Here is a 13426-nt window from a genome sequence, read left to right on the forward strand (position 1 = left end):
GAGTAATATAAGGTATTTCTCCCACCTTCATAACAAGCCTTCGTGGTGTAGTGGTCTGCACGCTCAGCGCGTAATTGAAAGGTCAGGGGTTTGATTCCCGGCAAAGGCGTTGCTCATTTTTCAACTTTCCTGTCCCCCCCCAAAAAACCTAATGACTCTACAGTAGCGCTCCGCTTTCTTAACGAACCTTCGTGGTGCAGTGGTCTGCACGCTCAGCGCGTAATTGAGAGGTCCGTGGTTCGATGTTCGATTCCTGGCGAAGGCGTTGCATATTTTTCATCTTGCCTGCTTCCAAAAAAATACCTACTGTCTCTACAAAATATTGACGCTTATCTGTGAAACTGTATTATTTAAAGTTATATGGGTAGCGAAAACTTTCTCGCTTCTGTGAAAGTTAGATTAAAATTTTAAAAATGTTAATTTAGAGGTTAGACTTCATAAAACCATCTCATATTAGGAAGCACCAAGAGAAAAAAGAAAATGTGTGTGGCGTGGATGCACTTGCTTGATTAACTTTTACATTTACAGAGTGCAGCCGTACTATTTTTGTATTTACTTTTTATATTTGGGATATAAACTTATAAAAATCTTAAGTTTTACTAACGTTTATTTTATTTTAAAACTTTACTATCTTCTTTTATTTTCCACTTCCGGCCAGAATAAACCTTTTCGCTCTATTATGAAAATTGTGCTTGCAAAATCTTAAGTATTTAAGTTGTGACTTTTAGACAAGAAGACTTAGAGAGAGAGAGAGAGTGAGACTTCTGGCTTCAGTTGCTGTCCGCCTTTAAGGCCAGAAGTTTAGTCATCTTGATATTAAAGACGTATTGTAGTTTTCCCAGCATTCTACGTACTACACACGTAAAGATCTAAAAGGCCAATCTTAGTGTTACTAGCCTTTGTAAAGTATTTTAGTTTAGGTCTTATTTAAATTTAGATAGTTTGTAGTTATTGTTTTTAATGATGGCGATTTTAAAATTTCACCTCGTATGCCCTTCGACGCAGCACGCTCAACTGCAATGAAGTTCAGCGAAAACAACAACGTACAGGGTGCGACCATTAGCATTTTCAGCGTTTAATTAATATCTCGACTGATTAAAGTCATACGAAGATAAGAATAGTCGAAATGGCTTTCAACGAAATTTTGGAATCTGAGACACTTAACTCCCCGCCGTTTCGGAGAAGATGACACAAACAAACAGGCAGAGGCGCCAAAATGTCAATGGTATTCAATAACACACAAAAATACCAACTCAGTATTTGAAAACACTGAAAAATGTCAAAATATTTAATTTAATTATTCTTTGTTAGCTTAGGATGGCAACGATTTGAAATGCAATTTGAAACAGGATCCCAAGTTTTAAGACTTTTATTATTGTGGGTTGGCATCGTTCATTATAATCGGATGACGCGACAAGCTGTTAGAGTAAATCTTTTACTTTTTCGATGACGAAGGCAGACGATTCCGCCATTAAGACGATGACGCGATTCAAAGATGTTTGCTTATAAAATACGATTCCTTCTCTTCGTTTGTAAATAATCTCATCTATTTCCTTCTACGTATGTAATTACTTTGTAGTTTGTAGCAACTATTCATGTTTCATTAAATATTCAAGTTTTACATAAATCGGACTAGTTTATTAGCCCCTAGACAGCCACATCGGAAGTAAGTTTACGAACATCATATTCCTAGACAGTAAGTACCGATTCTACATTATGAAAAACAAAAATATTACTTTTATACATTTAAAATTGTGAATTTTTAAGAATCTAGCAATACAGTCAGTAGAATGTTACAAGCTTCATTATTATAATCTAATTTCATGATTTATATTCTGCGAAATGTATTGTTGTCAGCTTTGAGCTATTATGAGATAAATGGGCTTTAAGGCATACTTTAGATTTGTTTACTTTAGTTATAATTTATTTAACTTACTTTAGTCATTATTTACAGCTTTAGTCATTATTTACAGAACTGATATTAGCATCTTGGTTAATATGATTTAAAAAGGCTAGGAGAAAAAGAGGAAGAAAATAGAAGGGCGAAGAGAAAAAAAAGTGTATGCAGCGTGAACGGGTTCAGCTATCAACGTTTACGTTTACAAGTAATGTTTTCGAAAATAGGAGTAACAAAAAAACTTCATAGGTATTATTGAGCGATAAAAAATTTTAGCTCTTTCCCCATTTGCTTATTCATGAAATTTGTGATCTAAGTAGTACTTAAAATCTATAATGCATTAGAATTCTGAAGATACTGCATTTATGTAAAGATTTTTGATACGTACCATGTGAAATACCTTTAACAAAAATGCAGAAGAACGGAATTTAGTTCTTTACCAATGGGGAATAAATTAAACTAATTCTTACTATAAATGATAAAATACATGAATACTTGAAGTTCACTTCAATAATTAGACAACACTTGTTGCTGCAGCATTTTTATTAATGATTTTTACTTTGTACACTCAAGTTTCTGGAATCTCACACATAATGATAGTAAAAAAAAACTTAAAAGGAATAGAGATATTACATTATGCAAAAACACAAAGAAATGCGGATGTAATTAGATAAACGACACCTCAAAGATGAGTCCTTTCAAGCATCGTAGCTGCTGATCGAAGAGCTGTATGTATTTTGCACCACAGACATTAAACTTCTAATCACTACGAATCACATGATAATTTCACAGTACAAAGTTCTTTTCAAAGATGTTTCATCCTGGCTGCCTAGATATCTTTCTTATCTTAAAGATTTCCAGGATTTTTCAGGATCTAGACATCCAGACGTAGAAAGACATCTTTGGCACTTCTTTGTCTTCAGACGGACACCCGTTTTGTACTAACCTTCATGATTAACAATAAGAGGACAAATAAATATAATAAGAAGGAAAATATAAACTTAAAGGAAACTTTATTTTCTTAACACTAGCTATAATTTAAATACTTTTTAAATCGTATCTTACAAATACAAATACATGGTGAGTTTCAATGACGTTTATGGACAACTGATTCAAATTTTTCTTAAATATCTGTTAGTTTTAAAACATTTAAAAAATACATTTAAATGTGATAAATATTAACTAAAGTCCACTTCTTCTTTCTTTGTGTTTTCTCACTCTGGATCTTGGTGCTTGTTTGTTCTCTGGGCGGGAGCTTGGATAGCTTCCAAAGCTTGAAGTATCAGCCTGAAGATATAAGTTAAACATTTATGAGTATTGAAAATATCAAAGAAATTTATATTCAAAGTTTTAACAAAGGAAAGCATTTGAATGATATTTCTAGTGAAATAAAAATGCAGAGTCTTAAAAAATCATTAAAGTCAAAGAGAAAAAAGAACATATATTTTTCATTCTTTGCAATCGTTTGGAGTAATAATAGTCAAGTTCAATATTATTTTATTGTTGCTAGATAAGTTATTCTCTACATACCCGTAATGTATAACACACAGTACAATATACAGTGAACACTCGCAGGTAACCACTTTTTGAGATAACCACTTCTGAAAATGATTGATACTTCTGAAAACGTAAACAAACTTTGGTACGATATGTCCCCACTCCTCCACAAAATACCAAATTCAACTGGAACGAGGAGTGGGCGTATATAAAAGATTCATTATATTTTATCATGTCTGTGAAGGCGTACTTCATTTGGCTTATAGTATTATTTCTTTTCTTCTTCACTTAAATTACACGACCTGTTTACTTTCACTTGTACGTTCTCATACGTTTATACATTTACAGTATACACACGAAATATATTTCTTTCTAAATGTGAAATCTTATATTTGGAAAGAATACAGAGCCAACCAGAATATTAAAACCCATTCTATATGTTTTAATCATTCTTCGTTAAATGCTTACAAAGAGCTAACAAAGACTGGAGTATACATGGCTAAAGAAAGTCTCATATTAGATGAATCATATTTCTTATACCTTGCACAAGATGGAGTTCGCGTGAAGCGTTTCCCAACCATTCTTTCTTGTCTGGATGCAATGTTTAATGCACTCAGGTGAATGAATGCTATATTAGCAACAATTTCAAGCTAAGAACTGAAAACAAACTAAACAGCTATAACTTATCTAAAAATCTTGGATTGACACTTTTTAATTCAATTGCCTTCCTCATAGTCTTTCGATAACATTGTATTCTTCCAGCGCAGGAAATGTTAAAAGTGTTGTTTCGATAAACAAGGAATTCTTTTTATTGGTATTGTTGCGTTCTTATGGGTACGTGGATTTGGAATGATTAAAGACAATATTTGATGAAGAATCAAAACATAATTTATTAGACAGTATTACTCAGGTCAGCTCCAAAAACACGTTTACAGTCCTCGAAAAACTGCAACAAACACGCTGAAACAACGAGCAACACAGGCTTCAGGCTATCAGGCTATAACGGTGAAGACAGCATAGGCTTCCGACTCGGTTCAGTCGTCCTCGGAAGCCAACGTACTCTCGAGACTCTCCATGCTACAACTCGCGATAGACTCGATAGCCTCAACAATACACGCTCTCGATGCATCAACTCGACACTAGACTACGAGACGCACTTTACTCCATATACCAGCAGGATGGGTTTATATAGCTTTCGGCCTGTTTTCGAGAACATTCGAGGCCAGACCGATAAGAATTCGTTCCAGAATGCTTTATATGGTATATCAGCAATTTTGTTGCCAAATGTCGCCAAATGGACGATTTCGCGCCAAATCTGGCATCTCTGCCTTGCCTTGCCATTTTCTGGCAACCCTAAACTTGCCTTGCGGGGATGCTATCTTACCGCGGCTGGGCATTTCGTAACATTAATATTATTAATTCGTAACCCAAATATGCAGGCCATAAAACAGTATTTCCGATTTTAAATACAAAATATATTTTGGATAGCCTAATCGCGCCTTTTACGAGTATATTTCAGCTAATCCTCTCCAACCAAATTTAGAGACAAATGTATTGAACAGACGATCTATGTGTATTATATTTACATGTTAGGTAATGGGCTTTAATGTGCTTCATAGTTGGTACATAGTTTTCTCATAAATTAACCGCAAAATATTGTTCCAATACATTAGAGTTTATTGGTGTGTTAGAATGTTGAGAATATTGTTTTCGGCATCGCTGTATAAGCCTGCCACGAGTCGGTGGTCACACGGAGATGAAAAATAAAAGCAAAATTTAATCGCTTAACTGTATGCTGTTAGTTATGTTAATTAGTAATTGTATGCCATCATGCTAATTAGTTATAGGTGATCAGGCTGATGTGGCAATATTGAATGATGTAAAGATTTATAGAAATAAAAATTTCTGCTTCCATTAAATACAGGTGTTCATCTTATTAGTGCCAGAAGGACTATTAAGTGTGGAATTTATGACATGAGTCCTCCTGCTGCTATTTTCACTGTAATGCTGATGTCCGTTGTAAATTAAGAAGCCTTGTTTATTTACGGCTTGCAGTTTTAAATATAAGTTTCAGTTTTACATGCTGCTATACGACATCATAAAAGAGTAAGCGTAGAAATGCGAAAATACGTATTACATAAATTAAATAATAACAGAGTTTCTACAATCATTATACATTTTCATGCGTTGAAGATATCCAAATTAACATTAAAGTTTCATTATTATGCATTATATTAGAAAGCATAAAAAGAAAGTATTCTTCAAAGACAAAATCCTTATCAATAAAAATATAAGAAGTATTTCCGTACCGATATCATGCTGGCTATTTCAGCTGACACACAACGTTGGCAAGTGCTTTTTCCCATGCCGTCAGCAGTAGCTATGCACTCACAACACATGCCCCACTCTGTGCTTCCCTCTGACGATGACCTGACTACTAGCCTTGCTAAGACGTCCATGAATTTCTTGTTGGTGTTCTTTTTCGTTTCGGTGAGGAACTGCGAATCGAAGCTGGAACCGTTAACTTCGAGTGCGAGTGGTATGCAGACATCTTTAGGAATCTTAAGCTGAGCTAGCAGATCGCCGTCTCCAGACAGCTGACTATCCTTGACGTCCTTCAAAGTGTAAGCAAATTTCTTGTCAACACCTAGGTGATGCAAAAGAAAAGAAAATCAGTCATTTGTAATTTAAAAAAATACACAGGTTTGCAAACTTAACTTCACGAAATTTTTGGAAACTTTTTCCGAATATATGTTATTGTGAGATGCTGAATCTGAAAATAGCTTGAATCTTTTTCCTCGCATACAGTTTTATTGCAATTTACATTAGCAGTACCTTGACTACTGCACAAGTTCTTAACTTCGATAGAAATTTATATCATATCCTTTCGAAGCAGTTATTTATGTTAAAAATGTCGTAGCATATCTAACTGCAATCATCTTTTTACCTTTGGGAAAATTGTTGATCATAAAGCGGAAATTAATAATGTATTATTTAAAAATAAATTATATTTAATAAGAACTAATGCTTTCTTAAATATCTTTCATTTAAACACAGTTGTAAAAATGGTTATTTAAGTAGATTATTACAACCATTGGAAAAATGTTTTGTGCTTTCATTACAAAAGAAAAAAAAAAGGAAAAAAAAAAAGACAAATTTGAAAGTTTTTCAGATTTTTTATACGCCCAAAGGGGCTTTTTTTTCTTTTACACACACATGCACGTTTCTTGAACCACTCAAAAGCGTTTGGACTAAAATATTTAAAAAAGAACATATCTTTAGAATTTCTAACAGAAAGTTTCGCGCGCTGGAGCTGAGAGTGTTTTATTCCGTACAAGTGTTGCCAATGCTTGCTCTAAAATCGCGGAGTTTTTGAATAAAAAATTCGTTAAAAGTTTTACGAAATACCAAAAAGATAATAAAACAAATCCGAAATTCCAAATTTGAGTTCATATTTCGGGCGAGGAATCCGTTATTCAAAATCGGATGGCTCCAGGTACCTTGTTTCTTCACAACGCGAGAAACATACATATATTATTTCAGATTCCTTATTATTTAATTTGTTTAAATATAAAACAGGGTGATAACATTTGGTGGTAGCAATTTGGAAAGTGATTTGTGGGTTACCGGCGGCAGGTTGCGCTTCTAATTCCAAATCAGAAGGCTGGGTATTTAAATCATGTTCGGGTCACCAATGTGGGTACCTGGCGGTAGGTAGCTCTTCTGACTCCGTATAATGATTAGTACATTTGAAAGTTTGCGTAATACTTTATCTATTAATCTATATATATTAATCTATTACAATTACGAGAAACTCTTTACAAATATATATATTCATAGATAGCATAGAACAGTTATTGAAGTAAAACATAATCCTGTGATGTGAGGAACCTGCTGACGAGGGTCTCTCTAGTCGAGAGTTCAAGAGCATTCTGGCGTGTTGCTCCGATGGAAAAAATCTTCAGACTGAATTAGCCGTGCCTCCTTAATTAGCCGTACCTCCTTAATCAACCGTGCCTTAATTAGCCTAGACTGAATTAGACGTGCCTTTTCATTGTATTTTATATCCTCTGATTCGTTATATCTGGAACGATATTAGAGAAAAAACAAGATCATTGGTTCATCAGCTCTCCTGAATCAAGAGGTCAGAAAGCTCAAATCTCTTGTCCCTAGTCGTGAAATTATGTCTCTTGCACTGTAAACGGGAAGGAATTATTGCGTCTGCAATGTCAGCTGGCAGATCATAAAAGCTTGTCCTATTAAGTGTCGCATGGAAACAGTGACTTGCTGGGACAGCATACACGATTTTCTCATCTACGCGTGGTCCGCCGCAGATTCAACGCTTTTAGTGAATCGACGCAAAATGCCGTTTGAAAACAAATAGCCCTTCTAGGCTAGCGGTAAAACTAAAGAAAAACTTATTTTTAATATATACATACAGAACTGATTATACTAAGGAATGGAGTTTGTAAAAAGTTTGTATAATAGAGAGCAGTTAGTTATAAAAGAGTATAATTTTTCAACTTTACATCTGAAATGAAAGGCAATCAGTTGATGTGAGTTTTGAAATGACTGCCTTTGGAAATGATGGTGTAACGAAAACGCAAGATTCAATAAATGTACATCATTCTGAATTATCTTTATTATTTATCTGTTCTTAGACCAGTTTCCCCCCCGAAAGGAATTGCGACTGCAATTTGATAATTTCTTCATCTCTTCTTGAGGGTGGATTTTTTTTTATTGAAGATTTACGCATGGTTTATAATTATGCTTTCAGCAGGAACAAATGCGCTTTCGCTAAATTCTAGTTATTTTTAATACAGTCCTATTTGGCACTGACGATAAACGTTAGGCATACACCTATCGAAACCATTATTTTGCGCTGTCCTTCTCGGGCTTGATCCCATTTCACTTCCTGCTTTGGGTCTTTATTTTAAGTACACATTATTTACTTTAATGCTTAATCACTAATGTCCAAAACTAACCGAGGCTCCAAAAAGTAATTTTAATTAGTCATATTAATGCTTTAGCAATAGCCATATTTAATGCTTTAGCAACAGTTTACCAAAGCTGTCCGATATTACATTTTCCCCATTGGTCATCGTTTCATGGCCTCTGGACGCAATCTACACAACACCTCATCAGTTTGTAAGCTTCATCACTCTTATTCTACTAAATGAATGTTAAGGAACCTAGTGAACTGCTAGCGAATTAACACTGAGTCCAAATAACTAGAGATGTAGACTCAAGAAGTGTTAAAATACGTTTTATCTCACTCAACTAAGAACGACAGTCGGCTCCTTTCTCGGGCTTACAACAAAGCCTCCACTCGGGATTGAACTCAAAGTAAGAAGTAAGAACTAACTATAACTAATTAAGAGACTTAGTCGAAGCTAACACAAGTATCTAACGTAGCCGGCTCTAAATTTAAACTAGCCGACGAATATTAAAAACCACGTAATATACGGCCGAGCGTAACAGCTTCAATAGAGATTTAGCCCGAAGGCAAACACGTGCTACTCAGGATTCCTAGGTCTCTCTCTCGAAGTAAGTTGAATCTTCCTTAAATACTTCTTCTAACTTACTCGCATTCAACGCGATTCTGAAAACTCATTCTGGTAGGGAGTTGTAAGTACAAACAAGAATTTATAGGAAAGCACTTTGAAATGAAAATAACTCTAATAAAATTAAAATATGCCTTACAAGCTGATTGCTTTTTTTATTTCAAATAGACAACTTAGAAAATTATATCTTTCAGTGCATTAGCGCTCTCTTTAGATAAAATGTTTTAATTGTCACAAGAGTTACAATATTCACCCTGTATTTCTCCGAACCTACTGAAGAGTCACGGAACAAAAATAATGTTTCAAAATTTTAGCTTTGTTGTTTAATTATAATTTAAGAGTCATAATATTGACTCTTAAATTATAATTAACCAACAAAAAGAAAAGTTTAAAAAAATCCTGATATTACTGATCTATACATGTTTTCATTTTTAGATTTAATTATGCAATACGCAGAATAAAAATTCATTTATGTGCGAGGAATATTTATTGCTGATTACAGATTACGTTTTCTTTTAAGTGGATGAAATTTTTTAACCAATAAAAGAGACTTTATTTTATTATAATTTAATCTTACGAAATTTCATTCTTACTCATTCTTATTTTACATTTATTCTTACATTCATTTTTTTTTTACATGAATGTCAAATTTTGTTTTTGTGCTCTTACATAGGTATGATCTCCAACAACGATAAACTCTCTAAAACTGCTGGTTTCCTTAGCAAAACTTGAAATATTTTTTATTTTCACCTGAAAGAAGGATATGATAGGGAAACGTACCAATGACTCTTCGAGCTTTCGAATTCTTGTTGGGAACTTTCATCTCATATTTCTGTTCCATGACAAGATGGAGTGTAATATCTCCATCCAACAGCGTGCGTAACATTTCGCCGTACTCAGCCTGTAAAAATAATTAAAATAATGCAAATAAATAACTCGAGAAGTGGAATACAAAACTTAATAATGATTAATAAAATGTCGAATAAAAAGTTTTTAAATTAATAAAAACTTGTTTTAACATTGCAAGAATTAAAATTACTGTAATGAATGCATTAATTCGTTATAATGTTTACTGTAGGTTTTTATGGGCGATACTGGCTTTCTTTCTATATATTTTTGCCCTATCTGTTATATAAAAGCATTGTTCTTACTTGCTAATTTCGGTTTAAAAATAGACTTTGAATACTACAATGTAATAGATTAAGAAACGTATGAAAACATTAATATTTAATATAAAGAAATGTTAAATTCCGATGTTAAAAATTAAACATTGTGTGTTAGTTCGAATTCTGATTAAAATATTTTGTCACATACTATTGAACATTACGTTCAACGTAAACACCTCTTTTCATCTACATCAAATAGAATAAAATGTTTTTATAGATAAATACTGTCATATAAAATATTTATGAGAAATTCGTATACACGTGTAAATCATGAAACTAACTTCAAAATACTTTTGTAGAATTTTTAAAATCATGTCTACCCACCTATTTTTCCGAAGTTATTCGTAATTACTTCATATTAAAGCATTCTTAAGAACGAAAAGAAAACGTAATTGATAGCATTATTAAGGTTACTAATTAACGTAACATTATCAATCAGTTAATTAAGTGGTTAATGAACTACCAAAGAAACAGTTAATTAAATGGTTAATGAACAAATAAATAAATCTATTGTCCTAGATATTCATTGCTTTGTGGGTGGCTTTGTGGGTGGCTGGCGCATCTGACTCCGTATAATGATTGGTACAACATTTGTCAGATTGCGTAACACTTACTACATTTTAAACTCAAAACATATTTATTACAATTACGAAAAGCTCTTTAGAAATATATATATAATTCATGGATAGCATAGAAAAGTTACTGAAATGAATTATAGTGACGTGAGGATCCTGACAACGAGGTCTCTCTAGTTGAGAGCTGAAGAGCATTTTAGGTCTCTCTAGTCGAGAGTTCATGAGCATTCTGACGTGTTGTTCCGATAGGAAAAATCTTCAAGCTGAATTAGCCACGCCTCCTTAATTTTCAGTAGTATTTTACATCCTCTGATTCGTTATATCTGGAACTATATCAGAAGAAAAACAAGATCATAGGTTCGTCAAGCCCTCCAGAAATCAAGATGCTTTCACGAGAGACACAGTGCAGAAAGCTAAAATCTCCTGACGCTGGTCGGGAAGTTATGTCTGTTGTACTGTCTATTGGAACGAATTATTGAGTCTGAGATGTCAGAACCACGGCGTGTGGCACATTGTAAAAGCTTTGAACACAGTGACTTGCGAGGACCGCACACATGATTTTCTCATCTCTGTGTGGTCCGCCGTAACTTTTAATAAACTTTCTACTGCATACCAAAACACAAATAATGCCTAAACGTATTTCGTATACAAAGAAAACGTTTGAAAGAATCAATGTCTAATATAATGAGTTTAGAATGAGTTAAGTCTAAAATGAATATCTTAAGAAATTAAAGCGTTTAAAATTAAAAAAATTCTAAAATGAGTTTAGGGAAAGTTAGTGGAAACTTCAGTTCCTTAATATAGCGTATCAAAACTCATTGTATTACAAAATAATGATATCCTTCAAAAACAATTGAAAGGAGGAAATTGATATGATAACCAGTCAAAGTTAAACTCATGGTATAAAAAGATAATGATTGCCTTCAAGAGCAATTAAAAAAGAGGAATATTTTTGTCTGATAATTATTCAATTAGCGTTTACTAATATAATTTTGGGAGCAGTTTCACGAAGGCAACATTAATAATTATCTTTGAATAGCTAATTTTTCTCTAAGCAGCGTTAAATCAATTAATTAACCACTATAAAGTACACGTAAATTATTTGCATCAGAAGACGAATAATAATAATAAAGTTACGAAATAAAAACCTAAGACGTACCCTAACTTCTTCAGATTTGCAGGTTGAGCATTTCAGCAGTACGAAACTCTTAACTGTTCCAGACCTAAAGTTTAGCGCTGCGGCGAATCTCAGAGCTTCTAGAATATTAACAGGTCCATCTCCATACTCCATACTTTCGAGAGCTGATGTCAGAGATCTCAGAGGGCCAGATTCTTGACCATCCATGGTATGAATATGAGGAGCAGCGTGAACTTCGTCTCCACCAAAACCTACGACACTGTATCTGATGTCACGGTATCCTTTTTGCCTGAAATTATCTTCAATGTTTTGGGCTAATTTTCCTAAGTATTTGACGCGATCTTTGTTGCAGGCTTTCTCTTCTATCAGGAAAACAACATCGGCAGCTGTAACACTATTTCCGCGTGTGAACTTCAGAGCTTCTCCTTCTTTCATCATTGTTCCATCTTGTTTCTCGCAAAGGACTGAAACAAAAAATCAAAGCTTTCGTTTAATTATTTTCAGAAATGTTTAATGTGCATTGAAGAATTTAAAAAATGTCATAAAATTTCGGTATCTTTCATACCTATCGCAAATACAAATGCTAGAAGAAATAATGTGAAGAAAATTAGAAAAGTTTGGAGAAATATATAATCGATATAATTTTGTTATAATCGATATAACTGTTAAATCCATATTGCATTCATACTTATGCAAAATAAAAGTTTTGTTTATTATCCTTCAACAATCCGTCATATTGTTAACGATTCACTTTCTTTTGTAATTTACGGCCCACCAGCGGCAGAACGGTAAAGTCGCGGAACTCTGGTAGTTCGGTTTGAGGTTCGAATCCCGCGAACGGGCAACCTGCATGAGTGTTTTCGTGGTTTTCCCCCTGTGTAACTTATATACGAGCCAGTTTCCCTTAATCCTCCACGAAGGTCTCCCTCCCCTTAGACGAGATAGCCCTCGAGGCTTAATTAAATAACCTAACCTTTTGTAATTTACTATCCGTATTATCTAGGTCATTTTAATGAAAAGTTGTCAGCAATGGTAAAACTGCAGAAATAAATAAAAACTTTCATAATTTTTGCTCTTTTGTATTCTAATTGCTACCAGACTTTTGTACAGGAGTTTTTAAACTATGGGTCGCGACCTCAAATGGGGTCGGAAATCGAAATTTTGGGGTCGCAAAAATTCAATTCGATAGTTCAATTTTAAGAAACTGCATTTCTAAGAGTTTTAAAGAAATTACATTAATTGACGTTAATGAGATTAGACTTTTAAAGACATTACATCAATTGATTTTAATGAGATTAACTACCTGTTATATAAAGTGCAAAAGGGATTTGTAAAGCTATCTAGCAATTCAAACTTAAAACTTGGGTTTCACAAAAATCTTTGATCAATTCTGGATCGGAGTTAGAACTAGATTTCTCACTATTTCTGAAATGGCATTAAATGCCCTTCTGGCATTCAGTACCAGATATTTTTATAAAGCTATTTTTCCAGCTTCAATGTTAAACGTTGAAACATGTTGAAGATGCTTTATATCCAGCAGTGTCAAATATTGCACCAACATTTAACTTGTTATGCAGCAGAAAACGAGC

At 33.7% G+C, this 13426-nt stretch overlaps 1 protein-coding gene across 1 annotated transcript in view; it reads right to left on the minus strand.

The window, feature by feature from the left end:
- Positions 1-2422: 2422 nt before the first annotated feature.
- The window catches only part of LOC118186596 (uncharacterized), a 108613-nt gene continuing 97609 nt past the window's right edge, over positions 2423-13426 (minus strand). Inside the window, exons 31-34 of the mRNA XM_035356706.2 lie at positions 11859-12301; positions 9739-9859; positions 5704-6041; positions 2423-3184 (exon numbers count right to left, since the gene is read on the minus strand). Coding sequence (XP_035212597.2) covers positions 3080-3184; positions 5704-6041; positions 9739-9859; positions 11859-12301 — 1007 coding nt within the window. The 3' untranslated portion in view covers positions 2423-3079. The remainder of the gene's footprint in view (positions 3185-5703; positions 6042-9738; positions 9860-11858; positions 12302-13426) is intronic.

This window comes from Stegodyphus dumicola, chromosome 4 (assembly GCF_044657685.1).
Source record: "Stegodyphus dumicola isolate Sdum_Otavi_A_Nest chromosome 4, ASM4465768v1".
Lineage (NCBI taxonomy): Eukaryota > Metazoa > Arthropoda > Arachnida > Araneae > Eresidae > Stegodyphus > Stegodyphus dumicola.